Genomic DNA, 20768 nt, shown 5'->3' on the forward strand with positions numbered 1-20768 from the left:
GCCCGGGGACACACAGGGCAATTTGGGGGGGGGGGGTGTGCTGAGTTTGGGAGGTAACAGGAGGGTTGTTTCTGACCAGTATGGAGTGTGCAGGAATGCGTGTGCCACTCACCTGAATGTGGCTTTAGTGATTTATGGACGAGTATGGCTCACTTGTGTATAGTGATTCACATGGGTGTTTCACAAGTAAGAATGTGGGTACCCTGTGCCCAGTTCTGGCTGAGAGACAGGAGGAAAGGGTCTTGGGGGGAAGTTGGGGAGTGGGCAGTCAAGGGTCCCAGGGCATTAATTGGCTGCTGATCAGGAGGAGGGCAGTGTCCCAATCATACAGGCATCACCTAATCCCCGTCTCCCTTTCGGCATCTGGTCCCTCCTTTCCCAACGGACCTGGGCTCCTGATATCCATCTGGGTGAACCCGGTCCTGCCAGTCAGAGGAACCGGCTGTGCCAGAGGCAAACACACACCTATTATGGGGCAAGGCCATGGGCGGGGAAAGGGAGCCCTCAGCAAGCTCCCACAGAGGCCTGGAACTTCGGATGAGAGAGCCCCAGAGCATTCCAGAGAAAGCTGGGCTTTTCCTCAGAGGCCTAACCTGCCCCCCAGACCCTCACATAGAGGCTCAGCAGCTCAACAGCCCAGCAGCCCAGCCCTGCTTGGCCTGCCGCTCATATTCTCCAAGTTGGCTGCCAGGGTAGGCACCCCTCCTCCCTTCCCATCATGGCCGTGTACTGTGTGCGTGTGACCACTGGTTCCTACCTGATGGCTGGCACACTGGACAACATTTTTGTCACACTGGTGGGCACATGTGGTGAGAGCCCCAAGCAGCGGCTGGATCGCCTGGGCAGGGACTTCGCCCCTGGATCGGTGAGTAAAGAGGAGCAAGGGAGGAGTGACCCCGAAAGGCAGGGCCAGCTGGGGACCCTCACGGAGAGGAGGGTTTTTCCTCCAAGATTCATCAAATCCTGCAGAACTCAGGATGCTGGCCCTGCCCTGGTCACCACCCCTATTGTGGTACCTGTCTTTCCTGGGGATGATAAACTGTACCCAGACAGGGCTGTGAAAAAGAAGCCCTGGGCCAGGGCTCAGAAGAATTCTGCTGGCTTCCTAGCTCCTCCTCCAGTAATTGAAAGTGTGCTTTGGGAAAGCCGCTTGCCTTCTCTTAACCTGGGTTTCCTCTTCCCTGGAAGGGGTCTGCCTGCCTCTGTCAGGCCCCAGGATTGTTTGCTGGTGGCCTACACACAGTGGGGGCTCCAAGCAGGCCAGGCAAGTAGAAGTCCAGAATCCACTCTGGTCACACAGGGCTCCTTGCAGCCACATGGCTGCTTCTGCCCAGTTGAAGGCTGTCTTTTTCTAATTCATGCAAAGGCACCACATGGGTTAAAGGCAGCTCAGCTTTATATGCCAAAATAGGTGTAAGTGTAGACACACTTTCCAAGGTGCAAGGATGACCCTGGCAGTTCCTTGCCTCTCATCTGCTCACTCTCATGGCCCCCCAGGTGCAGAAGTACAAGGTGCGCTGCTCAGCGGAGCTGGGTGAGCTCTTGCTGCTGCGTCTACACAAGGAACGCTACGCTTTCCTTTCGACGGACTCCTGGTACTGCAGCCGCATCCGTGTCACTGCCCCGGATGGTACCCTTTCCCACTTTCCCTGCTATCAATGGATTGAGGGTTACTGTACCATAGAACTTCGACCAGGAACAGGTGGGCCAGAGACAGGGGCTGGCCTGGGCTGCAGGAGGCCTCTGCTGGGATCAGGGGTGGGCTCTCAGAGCCCAGGGTGAGGGAATAGGGCTGGGGTTAGGGTAACTGGAACTCAGGGTGTTCTGAAAAAATAAATTCCTAACACTCTGAAATGCAGGGGCTTTCTGGGCAGTATTTCCCCCTCTGGAAATACAGAGGCTAGATGCCCATGCTCTCTCTCTTTCTTTCTCTCTCTCTCTCTCTCCCTCTCTCTCTCTCTCTCTCTCTCTCTCTCTCTCTCTCTCTCACACACACACACCGCTCAGGGACACACACACGAACACACACAGACTGTGGTTTGCTCACCATGCCTTCTGCCCTCCCCTATAGTCCACTCCTCTGAGAGGAATTCACCTGCAAGCTGAGGTATTGGGTTTCAACAGAGAGAGAGGCCCTGAATGTTTAGAAAATTTAGCTGGAGAGGCCCTGGCCACTACTACTGGCTTTTCTGGTTTGGATGAAGTCCCTGTGAGGTGCTGGTCAGATTCTTTCTTGAATCTAGGGGGTCTTTCAAGGATGCTTGAGCATCTTTAGCCTCTGGACTTCCATGTCTTCTGAGCTGTCTCATCTCGAGAGGCAAGACTAGAGCTAGTCCGAGTGCTGAAAAGAGACTTAGGGATGAGAGATGATGTTCTAGGTCAAGGTGAGGCAAGTGAATGTTACCCTTGGTAACAAAGTGAGTCCTTCACAGACTCCACTCCAAACCCCCATATCATCACTTCACAAAGTATATTCGTTCATTTGTCAAGTATATGTTAAGTGCACGGTGCCAGGCACCAGGCTAGATGCTGGGAACACAAAAAACGAATATGATATGACTTCCTCCCCCAAGGAGTTTTACAGGCTTAGAAAGGAGACAGAAATGAAAACAATCAGAAAGAGTGTTGCAATTTGGGGGAGAGGTTGTCCTGAATACCCTCTACTGATTAATGCACAAAGAACGTGGGACACCCGCATCGCTTAGGGATGGGTTTAAGGGGTGGGGGTTCAGGCAAAGTATGCTAGAGGAGGTGTTGTCTGAAAAAAGACTTATTCGATGAGTGATTTTCATTCCCCACAGCAAGAACTATTTGTCAGGACTCCCTCCCTCTCCTTCTGGACCACAGGAAACGTGAACTCCAGGACCGACAGGAGTGCTACCGGTGAGGGTGGCCTAATTTCACTTCTTCTTACTCTGACCCAATCCTTAATCAGACTGTTACTAACTCTGACCTCAGTTTCAACTTTGGGGGCCCAGTCCTGAGCAGGACCCTCATTTAAACCTAAGCTCAATCTACCCAAGTCCAGATCCAGAATGCCAGTACCAACAACTGGCCCAATATCATCAGTGAATCCACACTCAGTCCTCAGCTATCCTGGATTCGATCCCAGTGTCAGACATGACCCTAGTATTGACCAATCTCAGCCCATCCTCAGCCTCACCCCTAAACCAGCCATGCTCCTGATCTCAATACAAACCCAAGTCTACATCAGCCTGAACATTCATGTCACCCTCAAGTGTGACCCTGATCTGAAGCCCAGTACCTTCAGGTAAAAAAAAAAAAAAAAAAAAACCCTTTAATTCTGTCACCTATCCAGAAAGTGGGTGGTTTGGGGGAGCTTTAATTTAAAGTCATGTCTTTAAAAGCGAAGGCTCCTGTTTACCCCAAGCTTCACTCGCCACCTCTGACCTCTTTTGGAAGCTGGAAAGTCTATGCCCCTGGCTTCCCGGGCATCATAGACGTCAGCAGCTTTGAGGAGATGGAATCAGATAAGAAATTTGCCTTGACCAAGACGACACCCTATGCAGACCAGGGCAACAGGTGAGGGTGGACTGAGGTTTAGGGAAGAAGCTGGCAGGGTGTGATGTGAAGGGTTTGTTTTAAGGACAGGGCCTGGGCAGCCTAGAGGTCGGATCACTGGCAAGTGCAGTTTGATTCAAGTGTCCGGAGCAGAATTGGGCAGGGATAGCCCCAGGGGTCCGGCTGAAAGAAGGGGAGTGAGGGGAGGCCTGGGGACTCTGGGGAAGGAGAGAGGGAAGGAATTAAGGGGAGGGGGCTGTGGGTCCCTCTGACTGATTTCTGAACTGCCCCACAACCCTCTCCGGTCCCCAGCAGCAGGAATCGGTACCTGCCCGGCTTCCCCATGAAAATTGACATCCCGTCCCTGCTGTACATGGAGCCCAATATTCGCTACTCGGCCACCAAGACGACGTCGCTGCTCTTCAATGCCATCCCCACGTGAGGCCACTGCCCTCTCTGCCCTCCACTCACTCTCCCTTCTCCTCTGATGCACATCCACATCTCTGCCCCACTCTCCCCCTCTTTGCCCCCAGCCTCCCCTCTCCCTGTCCCCAGTCTCCTCAAAGCAACTCCATTCTCTAGTTCCCCATCACCTTCTCTTTGCTCCTTAGTCATCCCTTCTCTTTCCATTTTTCAAACCAATAGGATTCACTGAGCACCTACTCTATGCAGAGCATGGTCCCAGGCACTGTTGGTGGGACCACGCTGAGTAGGACCAGAGAGGCCCAGCCCTTAAGCTTTAAGGAGATGGTCAGGCCACCTCAGGTTCAATTCCCAGACCAATACTTTCTAACTGTATGACCTTGATTTTCACTTAACCTTTAAACACTCTTCTCATTTGTAAAATGACAATAATATTCATACCTACACATAGGGATGGGGGAGAATTTAATGAGTTAACACACAGCACAAATAATCTTTCAATAGATGTTACGGAGTAGCAGCATGAGGATATAGTCTTGGCCCTGACAAACTCACAGTCTCTGCAGGAGACACAGAGTACGGTTAATTAGCAATTGGAGGGGTCATGAGCAGCTCAAGTCTGAGGCTCTGAGTGTAATGTGGCTGGAGGGGGTACAGTTGACACCTGGTGCCTAGAGGAGGCGGCGGTCAGAGGGGGCCAGAAGGTGGCTGCTGTGGAGATAGGTGGGATTGAAGCTTTGCGCTGGGGAGAGGAGAGAGGTGGGGAGAGAAGGTGGGTCCTGGGCAGACCCAGGTTGTAGTGAGGTGGGAGGAGTGGGGGGCTCAGCCATCTGTGCAGTGGTTGTGCTAGGAGGCTGGAGCAAGGAGCTGGATCCTCATGTTCTGGGCTTTGATGCCAGAATTGTTCTTCTGGAGAAAGACTAGTGGGAGAGGGTGCAGAGGTGATGTGGGGCAGGTAGTTTGGGGACGTCTGCAGTGGGTTGGGGCACACAGGCAGACCCAGGGCTCTGACTTCAGGACAAGGACCTGCTGGGAGGCCCTCGCAGGGCTGAGGGACCAGAGGAGCGTCTCGGAAGGTAGAGTCATCTGAGTTGGTCCCCAGATGGATATATTGGTCTATGCAAGGGAGCGCCTAGGAGACCAGGACAGCTGGTGTGGGGCTCAGAGAAGGGCCGATGGGCAATTGGTAGCTGTCTGGTCATTTATGGGGAGGTATCACCAGGCTTTAGTGTGGGGCGACTACAGGGTGTCCTGAAGGACGTGTGCGGCAGGCCTTGGAAAAGGAAGGCCTTTTGTTTCCCCTCTCTTGCCTCCTCAGCCTCTGCTTTAATGACCGAGCTCCCACCCAGTTTCCCCATCTCCTGGAGCCCAAGTGGGCAGGTGCTCAGCAAAGGCTCATGGAAGGAGGACTGAGCAGCTTAGTGAGCATGTAGGAACCTGTCCCTTTGGCTTGTCAGGTCACTAATGCCCCCCTGCCTTCTCCAGGTGCCCACACTCTACCCAGCACATCAGCATCCTTCCACAGCCTACCTTACTGACCAACTGCCACAAACCCATCTGCTTTATGTTCCGTTCCTTTTTTTGACTTGGCTAGCTGTTGAATGATTATTATGAACTGAGCATGTCAAGGCATACAGAGCCCAGTCCTGGCCCTAAGGAGCCCATAGTATAAAAGAAGTTGATATGAATACACTGATATAATGAAGGGAGTGATGTAATGAACAGTTTACAATCTAACGAAAGAAAGTGATGAGTATTTTGTGAAAGGTACACACAAGCCGTGTGTTTGGGGCTGGAGTCGGGTGCAGCAATCAGGCCATCCATGCTCCACGAGGGACTCTGCATCTAAAACATACATGGGACAGATGGGTTTCATACTAGGTGGAGATGTTGGAGATGGTTTTCTAGGTGAGGCACAGCTTGAACAAAGCCCTGAACAGGGGAGAAAGCACACTTCATTTCAAGCATTTTTTCCTGATTATAACATAACAGAAGCTCATTGCAAAAAAATGCAAATAGTAAAGACAGCCACGAAGTGAAGAGTGCGCAGCCCAAGCCCGCTTTTACCAGTCCACAGTGCAAAGTACATCACTGGCTATGTTTATTGAGAAGGCTGTGGGTTGGTCTTGGTTACTGCACAGGGCGGGAGAAAAATGCCAAAGGTCGGTAGAAATTGTCTGGTGGGGAGTTTCCTAGGCACCCTTAGCAGCCAGGACAGAGCGGAGCCAGTGAAGGTCTGTGACAAGATGGGAGCTTGGAGAAAGCAGGCCGAAACGCCAGTGAGGACTTGTCTGTGCTGCCCGCACCATCTTTACACAACACACTTGCGTGGTCACCCCTACAAAGCCCCAGGTGGCCTCCAGACTTTACTCCCATGTGGACTGTTAGGTACCCCAGCTCTAAGCATTGACCTCGTTGGATCTCTCTAGGCTGTGGGCACAGAGCCCTAGGCAGCCCTCACCCCCGAGGCCCCACGCTCTCTTCCCCACCCACAGGTCCTTGGGCATGAAGCTTCGAGGGCTGCTGGACCGCAAGGGCTCCTGGAAGAGGCTGGGTGATATCCGGAATATCTTGCGGTGCCACAAGACCGTCACTTCAGGTGTGCAGAAGCAGGCAGGAGATGTCCAGCCTCCATGCTCAGACCCCTCTGCCCCATCCTGGGAAAGGGCCCTCTTCCAGCCCTCTCAGGGGGACTACTGGATTCCAGTGGTAGGGGGTCCTGATTTCACTGATGGCAATCTCCCAAATTCCCCTCAGGAATCCATCTCTCCTTCCTCTGAGAGGGGACAAGAATAGGGGAGTGGGGACAGAGAGATACTCTGCTTCCCTGGGAGAGGGTCAAGGATCATTTAGGGAGTCCTAATTTGACGCACTGCCTCTCTTCCTCTACCCCTGCCACCAAGAGTTCTGGGTTTTGGGGCCAGACTTGGGTGCAGATCCCTGCTCTGCCACTCAACTGAGCAAGTCACGCCATCTCTTCGGCTTACAGTGTCCAGTGTTAAAATGAAGATGTAATTATACCTACTCATAGGATCACTGGGAGGAGAGGCCAAACGACAGTGATGAGCAAAGGGTCGGGCAGAGCATGATCTAGGGAGGCAGCTTCCAGCCCAGCTGGCTCCCCTCTCTTGTCCCCTAGAGTATGTCACAGAGCATTGGCGTGAAGACCACTTTTTTGGGTACCAATACCTGAACGGTGTCAATCCTGTCATGCTCCATTGCCTCTCCAGCTTGCCCAGCAAGCTGCCTGTCACCCATGACATGGTGGCCCCTGTGCTGGGACCAGGGACCTGCTTGCAGACAGAGCTAGAGGTGGGTGTGTTGCCAGTAGGGAAAAGGGGTGGGTGTGGAGGGTAAGGGTTGGGTGCTGGGACTGCATCCAGCCTGCAGGCCTCATCCCCTAGCCTTGCACCTTTTAAGTAGAGCAGATGCGAGACATGAGTGAGGGCCAGAGGGGGCTCAGGCCTGAGGCCTCAGATGGGGCCTGCTGACCTTGTATGATTGGGCGTGACAGCCTGGAGGAGGAGGCCCTGCCCCTGTTCCTAGGCCTCCAAGATCCCAGGTGCTGAAGAACACTTTCAGAACAGGCCAAAGGCAGTGCCAGTTGACACAGCAGGCACAGTCCTGGAGAACTGGGAACTCTGAAGGTGAGGGAAAATATGATCCCTCAGGCATCCTCCAGAAGACTGGAGATGTGGTTGGTGAATTCTTATTGTGTGTTGATTTTGCTGTTATTGAACACACTGAAGTCTTCAGAGTTGAGAGTAGGAAAGACCAGGTATGGGGGGAGGATGCTGGCTTGTCCAAGCCGGGAAGCCAGGTGAGAGGTTGCACAACGAGGGATTCAGCTGGACCTCATTCTGGACATTCTGGGAAGGCTGGGGTACTCGGCGCTGGCCATTAGTGCAGGCACCAAGCATTATTGAGGCCCAGGAGGGGATGGGAATGGGCAGAGAACCCAGAGGGAAGCAGAGCACAGGTGGGAAGGAAATTCTAAGCCTAGGTGCGCCTTCCCCAGAAGGGGAACATCTTCCTAGCAGACTACTGGATCCTGGCCGAGGTCCCGGTCCACTGCCTAAATGGTCGCACACAGTATGTGGCCGCCCCGCTCTGCCTGTTGTGGCTCAACCCCCAAGGGGCGCTGGTGCCCCTGGCCATCCAGGTGAGCCTATAGGGGGACTAGAGTGGGGGCCAGGCTTCGAGGGCAGGGTCTCGGGGGCACACTAGCAGTCCTGAGCCTCACCCCTTTGTTATACCTGGACGCAGCTCAGCCAGACCCCTGGGCCCAATAGCCCCATCTTTCTGCCCACTGACTCTGACTGGGACTGGCTGCTGGCCAAGACGTGGGTGCGCAACTCTGAGTTCCTGGTGCACGAGAACAACACGCACTTTTTGTGCACACATTTGCTGTGTGAGGCCTTCGCCATGGCTACACTGCGTCAGCTGCCACTCTGCCATCCTATCTACAAGGTCTGGGTGACCCTGGGTGGGGGCCAGAGGGAGCGGACCATTGCCACCTTCTCCCCTGACCTTCGGCTCCTGTGACCTCATCCCGTTCACAGCTCCTGCTTCCCCACACTCGCTACACGCTGCAAGTGAACACCATTGCACGGGCCACGCTGCTCAACCCTGAGGGCCTTGTGGACAAAGTGCGGCCTCTTTGCTGGGCCTCCACCCCAACCCCGGCCCTGGGGCCCCTCTTTGCCCGCCCACAAACCCTGTCCATCTCCCAGTCCTGCCAGCCCCTTTCCCACAAGCCCCGCCCACAAACTCACCCTCCGGGCCCACCTCCTCAGCCTCTGGTTCCAAAGGCTCCTTGAGGTGCACAGGGCATCCCCAGCCTGAGCAAAGCTCCCACTGACCCTATGCTGGCTCTCCCCTCCAGGCCTACCATTCTTCTAGTTACCAAATACCTAAGGATTACCTCCTAGGTACATAGCAGAACTGAGACCCTGCGTGGCCCTCGTCATGCCCCTATGGGTGTTTGATCTGCGGTCTGGGACTCTGAAAAATCCCCTCTGCTAAGTCTCTAGCCCCATCTCATCCCCAGGCACGGGGGTGGGGGTTGGGCTGGCCTGGGAGCCGAGCTGTGTTGTGTCCTCAGGTAACATCCATCGGGAGGCAAGGCCTCCTCTACCTCATGAGCACCGGTCTGGCCCACTTCACCTACACCAATTTCTGCCTTCCGGACAGCCTGCGGGCCCGCGGAGTCCTGGCCATCCCCAACTACCATTACCGAGATGATGGGCTGAAGATCTGGGTGGCCATTGAGAGGTGTGGACCTGGGGACCTGCGGTCAATCTGGCCCCACTAGGGCCTCCGGGCCTAGGGGCAGTGTGGACCCACGGGCTCATGTGGGCTGGGTGCTGGAGGCACCCCCAGGGTGAGAGTTGGGGTTGGGGTTCCCTGTGAATGGCAGGTGGCTGTGGGCTGGAGAGGGGCTGGGCGGTGGGTAAATGCATGGAAGGCAGGGAAGGACGGGGTGTCCGGGGGAGGCAGGGCAGGGGCAGCAGCTGGGTGCGGGCTGGGCCTCCAGGAGAGCAGGCCTTCCCTTGTCCTGGGTGCTGAGGGGGAGGCGATGCAGCCAGTCAGGCTCTCCTCGGTGCCCTCTCCCCTAGCACCCATGAGTCCAGAGAGGGGGTGAGACTTGAGGGAAGCCGGAACACTGGGGTTTCAACTGGATCTGGGGATCCCTGCTGAATTCCCATGGACTCCCAGTGGACTCTGGGCGTCTGGCTCTCCCCAGCCTGGGCGGCACTGGGCCTTGGTTTTTGGGTTAGGCCTGAGCCCAGGGTCACCAGTGCAGCACAGATGCCTCTTTCCTGCAGCTTTGTCTCAGAAGTTGTGGGCTACTATTACCCCGGTGACACGTCTGTGCAGCAGGATTCGGAGCTGCAGGCCTGGGTTGGCGAGATCTTTGCTCAGGCGTTTCTGGGCCGGGAAAGCTCAGGTATTCCCCCTCATCGTCCAACCACAAACTCCCAATGACCCTGTGCCCCTGCCAGCTCCACCATGATTCAGTTCTTATTCACTGACCAGCCTCTGAACTAGCCCCAGCAAACAGCTAAGGAACAGGCACAGAGAAGGCTGCACAGGCAGTAAGTGCCAGAGGCAAGAACCAGAGCCGGCTCTCAATGTCTTCAAAACCCTTGCTTTCAGCCACTACACGGTGCCCCTCTGTCCCTGCTTGACCTGTACCGCCTATTCACTTCTGCTTGCTGAGGTCTGTGGATGTGTTGCATCATGTGGTAGGAGCCATCTCTAGCCTCAAGCAGAGAATTCTGGAACCCTCTCTCATACCCTCTGATGCCCCTCCAGCCACCAAGCTCTCTCTCACTTCTTTTGGTTTCATGGAGTAACTCGGTTCTGCCGTTGCCTGATTCCACCTTATTTATGCCTGTCACCCGCCCCTAACTCTCTCTTCTCTTCCGACGCTGCCTGAGAGGCCCACCGACACCAGTGGCCTCTTAGGCCTCCTTGGCTTAACCTCAGTGCAAGCAGATGCCTCAGACCGTCCTTCCTTCCTTAAAGTCTTCCCTTCGCTCCAGGGAGGAGGTGACTTTTAGCTGACTTAGCACTTCTGGTGGCCACCCAGGGGAATTCATGTTTGGGGAGACCCAGGGGAGGAGGTGTCAGGAGGACCCAGGTCACCCCAAAGTAGAATGAATAGCTGTTGACAGCCCTACGAAGCCTTTTTTTTTTAAACAAAATTTGCGAACATACAGAAAAGTAGAGGGTATAACATAATGAACACCCATTTACCACCACCTAGATACAATTCCTAACATCTTGCCATATTTGGTTAAGCTGTTGCTTTTGTGTGTTGCTGAACTGTTTTATGGTGAAGTACACATATTCATATTTCACCTCTAATGAGTATGCATCTCAAAAAAAAACTAGCTTCTCTACAGAACCACAGTGCAGTCGTCACACTTAACAGAACTGACACTAATCGTCAGTACCATCCTCTTACCACTCCATATTCAAATTTCCTCACTCGTCGGATTCTCCCCAGTTGATCTGGTTGATTCTGGAGCCAATCAAGGGCCACACAACACATTTGTTTGTTTTGACTCTAAGGTCCCTCTTACTTTAGGACAGCCCCCTCTACCCTTTTTTAAATCACATGATGTCTGACAAGGGCTACTGGAAACCTATGACTAGTCTCACCTTCCGAATTTATCAGACTGCTTCCTCATGATGTCCTTCATCTTGTTCCTCGACCTGCTGTAGTTTTTGTCAACCAGAAGTAATATCTAGAGGTTAAATATTTTTGGCAGGAGTATTTCCCAGGCGATGCTGTGTTCTCTGCATTACATCATACTGGGAGGCACATGATATCAGGTTTTCTCACAACTGATGCCAAGCGTGATTTCTGGGTTAAGGTGGTGGCAGCCACATCTCTTTTGGGTCTTTTAAAGGGCGGCCCCTCCCTGTGCTTTGCAAACCTACTGTTAATCAGGCGTGTCCCGATCCTGACTGCTTCTCCTCCACGGCCAGCCATTTTTCTTTTTGGGGTTGTTTGTTTTCTATTTAAGACCCAGAGGGAAATCAACTCTATCTTTCTTTATTCAACTTGCCTCTGATTTAATACATCAGACCATTCTTCAGACTGACAAACATCTCTTCCAACCAGTACAACACATTCATTCATTAACCTTAGTCGGCATGCCTTTTGCTTCCATATTTCAAAGGGAAAAAAACCACACGAGCTACAGCAAAAATCCCATAGATGTTCTGATTTCTTTGCTTTTTTTTTTTTCCAGTCCTCAAGGTTAGACTATCAACCAGGAACAGAACATTCTGAAAATTCCCACATACTCCCAGGCAGATACCCAGTCCTTCCTCCAAACCTCACTCCCTGCTCTGTTACATCAGCCTCTTGCCCGTCATCCTGACTCCAAGCCTTGGCGCCACCTTGACTCATGTTCCCCAACGTCTTCCTCCTCAAATCCAGTTGGGTGGCTAATCCTATTGTCCCCGTCATTTACCACTGTCACCACCCTAGTCCCAGTCCTCTCACTACTTCTGCAGTGTGGCAGCCACCTCTTAACCCGTCCCACCTCTCCCAGCCTCTCGCTGCTTACCTGCCAATTCCGTGGGGCCACCGCCCCTGTAATCCTCTGAAATATGCCCAGAAATCACCTGGCCTGGCACATGGCAGCAGTCTCACCTCCGACTAAGTCCCTTTCCTATCCCCTCATCTTGCTTATGCCCTGTGCCTTCCCACTCTGGTTTCCTACCCTCTTGTGCATTCACTTCATTCAACCAGTAATTACTGGCCTCTTAATACTTATTAAGTATTGTTCCAAGTGCTGGGTTTCAGCAGCGAACATGACAGACAAAAATCTTGGCCTTCATGAAGTTTAACATTCTTGTGAGGAGATGCAGAATATAAACATGCAAATACGTCAGGTGGTTATGAATGCTAAGAAGAACAGAAGAGCATCGAGGATATAGCATGTTGAGGTAGGGGGATTATTTCAGTTAGGTGTTCAGGGAAGGCCTCTCTGAGGAGGTGACGTCTGACAGAGCTGTGAAGGAAGGGAGGGTAGTTCTGTGGGTAACTGGGTAAGAGTGTGCAGGCAGAGGTGGGGTCAGTGCAAAGGCCCTGAGGTGGGAGTGTGCCGGTGGGTTGGAGGGCACAAGAACTGTGTGGCTGAGAAGAGTTAAGTGAGAAGGAGAAAAGCAGGGAAGGAAAAGAAGTTAGAGAAGGAATGAGAGCCAGATCAAGTGCGGCCCTGGTGAGGCAAGCGAGAGGGGACGCCCTTAGTGGACTTTAGCTCAGGGTGACACAGTTGATTTATGATTCTGAAGAATCACTCGCTCTGGCTGTCGTGTAAAGAACGGGCTGTTACGAGCATAGGTGGAAGCAGTCAGGTTCACCCAGGAGTGACGTGTTGGAGACAGGGGTGATGAGATGAGACCAGCTTCTCGAAGTATTTGCTGATTTGTGTGGTATGGGACAAAAAGGGGCACGAGTGTGCAGATTTTGGCCCAGGCAACTGGACAAAGAGCACTGAAATGGGGCCACTGTCAGAGAGATGGGCTTGGGGAGTGTCAGGGTAGGGAGTCAAGCATTAGGTTCTAGGTATTAAATCTGAGATGCCTTGTAGACACTCAGGCAGAGGTGGCAGCGCAGGTTGGGGCCCCCTGCTGAGTCTAGAGTTCAGGGGTCAGAGATGAGAATTTGGGAGTCATCAGCCAGTGGGAGGTGGTGAAAGCCACAGTCTTGGATGGGACCAGCGAGGTACAGAGAAAAGAAGACCAAGGGCCGTGCCTAAAAATGTCTTCCTCTGTCTTCCTTCTATTCAAAGCTCACCCATTCTTCAACTCAGGAGGGCCCCTTCTCTTCCTCCAGGGAAGTCTCCTGAACCACACTAGCCCCACTGCCCTGCCTGCCCTCTCCTCAAAGAGCTCAGCCCTAGCCTTAAAGCTCCTTCTGCTTTCATCACTGTGAGTTTTAAAGCGGCCCCCTCTCTGGCTGTCTGTCTCTGCCACTAAAGCCCGCAGCGAGTGATCTGCTCCTAAGCGCATGGACACATCTCGGTGAATTGGGTAGAGTTAAATCTTTAAGCACTAATATGGGCTGCAGACAGAAGTGCCGTGGCAGTCAGGGAGAGGCAGCTTGGCTGTCACCTCGGACCTGGCTCTCCTGCTGTGAGCTCTGCCGGCTGGGCGTTTTCTGGTCTGATCCCAGCACCCACTTCAGAGGCCACACATTAGTGATGACCATCCCTAACCTCAGTCCAACCCTAATCCTAGTCTAAAGATGGTGGCGGCCAAATGTTCAGTCTGCACTTCTTCACTCTCCCCCTGCAGTGAGCCCCAGCCCTGAGCTGCCCTTAAGAATCTGGTCCCCTCCATCCACACCCTCCTCCCCCCACACTCAGGCTTCCCACGCCGGCTGTGCAGCCCAGGAGAGCTCGTGAAGTTCCTCACTGCAATCATCTTCAACTGCTCCGCCCAGCACGCCGCTGTCAACAGTGGGCAGGTGAGACTGCAGAGGGCAGACCTGGGGGACCCTGGGCCACGCGGCGTTAGGCTCAGCAATGGACAGAGCTGGTCAGGGTGATGGGGGTTTATAATCAGGGCTGGGGTTGGAATGGCGATTGGGTGGAGTGAAGGGCTGGTGTCGGATGATGACTGCAGTGGAGCCGGGTCCAAATTTGTAATGGTGACTCAAGTGGGGCTGAGGTGGGAGTAGAACTGATGGGCTCCTGCCATGGATGAGACACAACCAGGTGGACGAGCAGGTTGCTCTGCATAGCTTGTCAGTCCATGGCCCATTTCTAGAGTTACCTCTACTCTGGGTCCTCCTCCTTCCTAGATGACTTGCTCCATCCAGTCCTAGAGCATTGGGCAGGGAGTGACTAGGGGTAAGCCAGGCTCCTGCCACCCTTTTGGAACCTTTCTACCTTATACCTCTCCATTTCTTCCCTTTCCATGACCCCCTTATTTCCCAACTGCAAGACCTGGGATGGTGGGGACAGGAACAGGGATGTTGAAGAGGGAGATGGCTCTCCCCATCTGGCCAGCTGACTCAACTGGGGTGGGGGTTTCCACAGCATGACTTTGGGGTCTGGATGCCCAATGCCCCATCATCCATGAGGCAGCCCCCGCCCCAGACCAAGGGGACCACCACCCTGAAGAGTTACTTAGACACTCTCCCGGAAGTGAACACCACCTGTAACAACATTCTCCTCTTCTGGTTGGTCAGCCAAGAGCCCAAGGATCAGGTGTGTATGTTGGAGGGCTCTGCAGGTGGAGGGTAGTTTGCAGGGCCTGGTTAGTGGAGGTGGAGCTGTTCCAGGGAGTTTGGGGGCTGACTGCTGGCATTTATGCCCACTACTGAGCTGCCTGGGGTTCTTCAGTTTCTTCAGGAAATGATAGGTGATCCCCAAAGACATACATTGAAGCAAATACCAGTTCAGTGGTGGGGGCACAACTTCCATCTAACTCACCAGCTTATGAATCCATCCACCTATCTGTCCATCCATCAGCCTATCCAACCATTTACTCATCCATCACCATTCATCCATCAATCCCTCATTCTTTCACCCAAATATTCAACACATGTTTGCTGGATCCCTCTCATGTGTCAGCACAGTGATAGGCACCAGGCACATAAAGTTGAGAACTTCCTGCCTTCAAGGAGCCTATGGTCACAAACAAGGTCCTACTGAATAGCACAAGGAACTATATTCAATAGCTTGTAATGGCATATAATGAAAAAGAATATGAAAAGGAATATATATTATATATATATGTGTGTGTGTGTGTGTATATATATATATGCATATATATATATATAAATGAATCACCATGCTGTTCACGAGAAATTAACACAACATTGTAAATTGACTATACTTCAATTAAAAAAAAAAAGAATCTTATGGTCTAGTTGATGAGACACACAAAGAAGTGGAAAAGGGCAGCACAGTGAGGTAGGAATTATTCAGTAATTCCTCCATTCAATGTGTACTTCTCAAGCACCTGCAATGTGCTAACTGGTGGACAGTTAGGAACCTTGATGTTGTGAGCTTACTGTCTAGTGACAGAGGTAAGGATGGGGCCCTGTAGAACCTGACCAAGTCTGGGCAAACCTGGGAAGGCTTCCTGGAGGGAGTGACATCTAAGATGAAATCTTGAGGACAAGTAGGAGTTTAGCAGACAAAGGAGGGGCAGGGTTAGTTTCTAGGCAGAAGGAAGGACTCTATCAACTGAAGTGAAGTGAAGGTGAGAGTCTATTGGTGTGTTTGTAGGAGCACAAACAGTTCATTGTGGGCACAGTATTTATTCAAAGGACAAAGGGGAACTGCTGAAGAGTTTGAGCCAGGGGTGACATGGCTAAATTCGTGCTTTAGCAAGGGCGCTTCTGTGGCTGTGCAGACGGGTGGGAGGGGCAACTTTGGAGGCAGGAATGTCAGCGAGGAGGCTGCTAGTTAGGCTAGGCCAGGGGAGCAGCCCTTTAATCACCAATTACCATCATCTCCACTTACACACTAGGTTATCAGTCATGCCTCTGCCTTCCTCGTCAGTCCCCAAGTCCTCTGCAATTATGGAATATCCTCATTTCTCACGCTTGATTCCATTTGGCACAGATGTTTTACCTCCTTAACAAGTTTTAACTTACTGTCTCATCGCCGGGGAATGCAGGAACTCGTCCTTGGATGTTGCTCCCCTCTGGTCCCATTTCCCAAGGCTTTGGAGACCATTTCTGTCATTATAAAGGAAAAAAATCTATTTTTTGTCTACTCACAGAATACTCTGTTACTACTCTCACCACTCTCACTCAATATTTCCAGACACCAAATGTGTGGAGGTGGTTTCCACACCAAGCAATTCTCTGAAACCAGCTGGGGGACCCATAATATAACTTAATTCTAACACTCTCTACCTGGAGACAGCAACAGATGCCACAGGTTAAGGGCTTAGACCCACAAGGCTGCTCCTCCACTCCCCCCCACCCCCTTCAGATGCCAATCACAAGTCCAGCTTGTCCTCTGAGCTTTTGACCAACCAGCTGTAAGAGGTTTCTAAGAGCCTCTCCTCAGTTTTGATTATTTGCTGGAACAGCTCACAGGACTCAGGAAAATAGTTTACTTACTAGATTACTGGTTTATTTTAAAAAGATACAGGGGGGAGGGTATAGCTCAGTGGTAGAGTACATGCTTAGCATACACGAGGTCCTGGGTTAAATCCCCAGTACCTCCTCTAAAAATAAACAAACATAATTACCTCCCCCAACCAAAAAAAAAAAAAAAAAAGGAAAAAAACCCCAAATTTTAAAAAGAGCTTTAACTTATAAGAAAAGAAACATATAAATAAAAAATAAAAAGATACAACTCAGGAACAGCCAGATGGAAGAGATACATAGAGCCAGGTGTGTGGGAAGGGGCTCGGAGCTTCCGTGCTTTCTCCGGGCACATCGCCTCCCCAGCACCCCCACTGTTCATCAACCTGGAAGCTCTCCAAACTTATACTTAGGGAATTTTATGGAGGTTCATTACGTAGGCGCAATTGATTGATCAAATTATTGGCCTCTGGCGGTGAATTCAACTTTCTGACCCCTTTCCCTCCCCAGAGGTTGGGGGGTGGGACTGAAAGTTCTAACTCTCTAGTCACAAGGTAGACTCCCCTGACAACCAGTCTCCAACCTTAGGGGCTTTCCAGGAGCACCTCATTAACAGAAACTCAGGTGTGGTTGAAAAGGGCTTATTATGAATAACGAAAGATACCTTCAATACTCTTATCACTTACAAAATTGTAAGCGTTTCAGGAACTCTGTGCCGGAAATGGGAGAAAGACCAAATATATATTTCTTATTATAAATCACAGTATCACAGTGGAGAGGGCTGAGCACTCAAGAGTGTGAGAGTGGAGAGTTCCCTCCTCCTAAGTCAGTGGGAAGTTTCACCTGGAAAGTTCTAACAACAACAATACTCATATTTGTCATTTCTTGAGGGTCCATCACATCGCAGTCGTTAATCAGACACCTTATGTGCACTATTTGAAAATACAAAATAAATAAGGAGCTATATTTAAAATGCTTAACACAGTGTTCAATAAATGGTAGCTCCAATTTACAGGAGAGAAAAGTGAGGTTCAGAGACACTAGGTGGTTTGCCCAAGGTCACAGCTAGTAAGTAGGCTTTGAACCCAGTCTGTCATATTTCTGTGTTTTGCGTCATTGATAGTGACACTATAGTTTCAGAAATTAGACGTTAATCTGGTAAATAAGACATAAAACTGATTCTCTGAAAAGATCAATAAAATAAAGGAATTAGAGACTATTCTAATCAAGAAAAAAAAACATTAACGTACAACGTTAGGAATGGAAAAGGCACAGGGCCACACATACAGAGAAGACCAAGAAAATTAGAAGAAAATACTACTTAACAGTTTTATGCAAACAAATTTGGGAAACCCACATGAAATAAATGACTTTTTAGGAAAACCTAACAAAAACACCAGAAGCGATGAAAACCATACATAAATAGAAAAGGTTGTGAGAGATCCGATCTCTCTCCTTGTAAAGGGAGATTCTGATAAACCAGTCAGTCCTAAATCATTCAAACTCTTGAAAGTATAGAAAAAAAAACTGTAAGCTTCCCAAATCATTTTGCTGGGAACCCTGATACCAGCACCTGGCAAAGACAGTGCTCTTAAGAAGAGAGGTGGGTCTCTGGGAGAGGGTTCGAGTCCCAGATCCACACTTCCCACCTATGTGACCTTGGATATGTAATTGAGCCTCTCTAAGCCTCAGTTTGTTTCTTTATCTGTAAAGTGCATATGAAGAGAGTACCTGTTTTATAGGATTGTCATGCCATTGTGATGGTTCACTAAAGCGCTTGCAACTTGTTAGCTGTAACTAAGAAAATAAAATCACAAACTTGGTTCCACTTAGCTACAATGATCTCAAAAACGTATCATCAGCCAATGAAGGCCAACAGTAAATAGTAAAAGAATAACACACCATGATGAAGTCTAGTTTATTCTAGCAATGAAAGGAATGAAAGGTTGGTTCAACCTTATGAAATCTAACAATATAATTCGTTACATCAATAAAGAAACACAGCATATAATCATCTCACTATAGGCTGAGAGAGCATTTGATAAGTGAACAGCCATTACTAATAAAAACTCCCTGTAAAATGAAACACCATTACGGAGTTTTGATAAAATATATTTCGGAAAACAAAAGAAAACACTGTAGTTATGGTCAATAGGGGTCTTATTAAATTCAGGGAGAAGAAAACAAGGCTGTGATTTAACACTGTTCTGGAAGGCTTTGCTGGTGCAATAATATAAGACAAAGAATTTCTAAAAACATCAAGATTGTTGGCAACAGTTACATTGTATGAAGGTTATTTTAAACGAGCAGTGTGTGCTGGTTAGGAAGCTGGCCCCATGAACTGTGAACTGGGTGTGTGGTGTGGTCAGGCAGAGGCCAGTCCCGTACTGCCACACCATGGCACTGACTGAAGTCCATTGCCGTGTTTCTTGGCTGTGGTTGGCTACGCTGTCAAGTATGAGAGTGTAGCGCTGGTGACTGTGCTGGGAAAAGTTTCACTATGTCTGTTGACTGGGGAGATGCCGCCCACTTGGTTGTTTTCAGGTGTTGACTTTTGTGAAATTGTGAGGTAATTGGTGTTTTCTTGGGTGTATTCGCTGGAGTGTGTTCATGTTAATTTCAGCTGTGTTATGAATGTGGTTGTGTTCTTTCAGTTTATAAAACAGTGGCCCAGGTACTGGAAGGGACCTTTAAAGATTTTCTAGGCAAAAAGAAAAAAAAGAAAGAAAGAAAGAAAGAAAAAGATTTCTCTGCCAATTCATCCACTTTCAGATGCAGAAACTGAATCTCAGAGTCAAGAGTCACAGTCAGAAGGTTCCCAGCAGAGGAAGCAGGAACCTTAGGTCCCACTCTGGGCCCCACTCTGTGGGCTGCGGGTGTCCGGGCTGCTCTGTGCAGGCTGCTGGAGTGGTGGTTTGGGGGTTTGGAAGAGTTTGTGTTTACGGGAGCCGTGGCTGGGTCACGCCTTTAGACGCCACCTTAACTATATTTGTTGGCAAACGTGATCCTTTATTATTCTCCACCCTGTCCTGAACTTTGTCTTGACACCCCCCCCACCCCCCTCGCCTTCCCGCACCCGATTTTCTCCCAGCGGCCCCTAGGCACCTACCCGGATGAGCACTTCACCGAGGACGCCCCGCGCAGGAGCATCGCCGCCTTCCAGAACCGCCTGGCCCAGATCTCGCGAGACATCCGGGAGCGGAACCGGGGGCTGGAGCTGCCCTATGCCTACCTGGACCCTCCCCTCATTGAGAACAGCGTCTCCATTTAACCCCTTCCTCCTACCACGCGGAAAGCCCAAGCATGAGGAGGGCCGGCTTCTTAGGGTCCTCCAGGCTCTTCCATCCTCCCTGTTCTCCGTCAACTTGAACATTCTTTGCACATGCGGACCTTTTCCACCCTACATGGCTCTAGCATCATATGACCTGGACCCTGAGCTGGGGACCAATACAGTAGTACCCAAGATAAGACGCTAGTTAAAGTCAAATGCAGAACATGCGCCCTGAAAGGAAGGAACCCCATCACCCTTTACCTTACTTTGGGCAGCCTCCTGTGAAAACCTAGCTTACTCCTTTTTCTGAAAATCTACCTCCTCCCATTGGGACCCCCAGCTTGGGACTCTGAGCCTTCCTTCCCAGTCCTCCCCGATTCCAAAACTCTTTCTCTCACCTTTCCCCTTTGTTTAGACTTTCCTCCCAGCCTAGCACCAACTCAATCCAACTTCCTTCTCTGGAAAAACCTGTAAACTGGGCAAGGAAGGATGTGTGCCCTGAATCTGCCATGTGGTCCACTTTGACCCCAGCATCTTTAAGGGGAGGGTTAGAATTAGAGCCCAGGTAGCCTGGATCTCTAGCTGGAGTTCTCAGGGCCAGGCTCCCCGCCTTGGGTATGTGTAGGGGGAGTCTCTTCCCAGCTCTTACCTATCCTCACTATCATTCCCCCCAACACACACTTTTTGTCTTTGAGTCTGATAAGTTCAATAAAAATCAACGTACTTGGCTCCCACTTCATTTTTATTCTGGTATGTGTGTATATGTAGGTGGATGGGGTACTAGGGAATTAGAGAAGGAAGGAGAAGCAATGAATGCCTGGATCAGCTGCTCTGGAGACAGGAAACCTCCCAGCTCAACCCACCACCTAGCCAGGCCCTACATTCCTTTACCTCCCAGAGTGTGTCATTCATCAGGAGATGAAGGGATATTCAGACTCAAGGAGCCAATACTAAAATTTAGGTATTTTGAAAAGC

At 50.9% G+C, this 20768-nt stretch overlaps 1 protein-coding gene across 4 annotated transcripts; it reads left to right on the forward strand.

Annotated features, from left to right (window-relative positions):
- The first annotated feature begins 484 nt into the window (after positions 1 to 484).
- On the forward strand, positions 485 to 20527 carry ALOXE3 (arachidonate epidermal lipoxygenase 3). 4 transcript variants are annotated; one of them, XM_074342240.1, is made up of 15 exons: positions 485 to 865; positions 1498 to 1702; positions 2802 to 2883; positions 3424 to 3543; positions 3835 to 3960; positions 6441 to 6544; positions 7085 to 7257; positions 7964 to 8107; positions 8212 to 8415; positions 8508 to 8594; positions 9050 to 9219; positions 9774 to 9895; positions 13839 to 13939; positions 14514 to 14684; positions 19614 to 20527. In XM_074342240.1, exons 1-15 carry the CDS (start codon positions 719 to 721, stop codon positions 19791 to 19793), a joined length of 2136 nt encoding a protein of 711 aa, XP_074198341.1. In that variant the 5' UTR covers positions 485 to 718; the 3' UTR covers positions 19794 to 20527. The 4 variants fall into 4 exon arrangements, with proteins under 4 accessions (XP_074198341.1, XP_074198342.1, XP_074198343.1 ...); XM_074342241.1 differs by having other exon boundaries at positions 3838 to 3960; XM_074342242.1 differs by lacking the exon at positions 8508 to 8594.
- The last annotated feature ends 241 nt before the right edge of the window (positions 20528 to 20768 follow it).

The sequence above is a fragment of the Camelus bactrianus genome, chromosome 16 (genome assembly GCF_048773025.1).
Source record: "Camelus bactrianus isolate YW-2024 breed Bactrian camel chromosome 16, ASM4877302v1, whole genome shotgun sequence".
Taxonomy (NCBI): Eukaryota; Metazoa; Chordata; class Mammalia; order Artiodactyla; family Camelidae; genus Camelus; species Camelus bactrianus.

Coding starts and splice junctions, on each gene's coding strand:
- ALOXE3 (XM_074342240.1), top strand. CDS start 719: ATGGCCGTGTACTGTGTGCGTGTGACCACTGGTTCCTACCTGATGGCT. Junction 8,416..8,507: donor TCTGCCATCCTATCTACAAG/GTCTGGGTGACC, acceptor TCCCGTTCACAG/CTCCTGCTTCCCCACACTCG. Junction 8,595..9,049: donor CTGAGGGCCTTGTGGACAAA/GTGCGGCCTCTT, acceptor TTGTGTCCTCAG/GTAACATCCATCGGGAGGCA.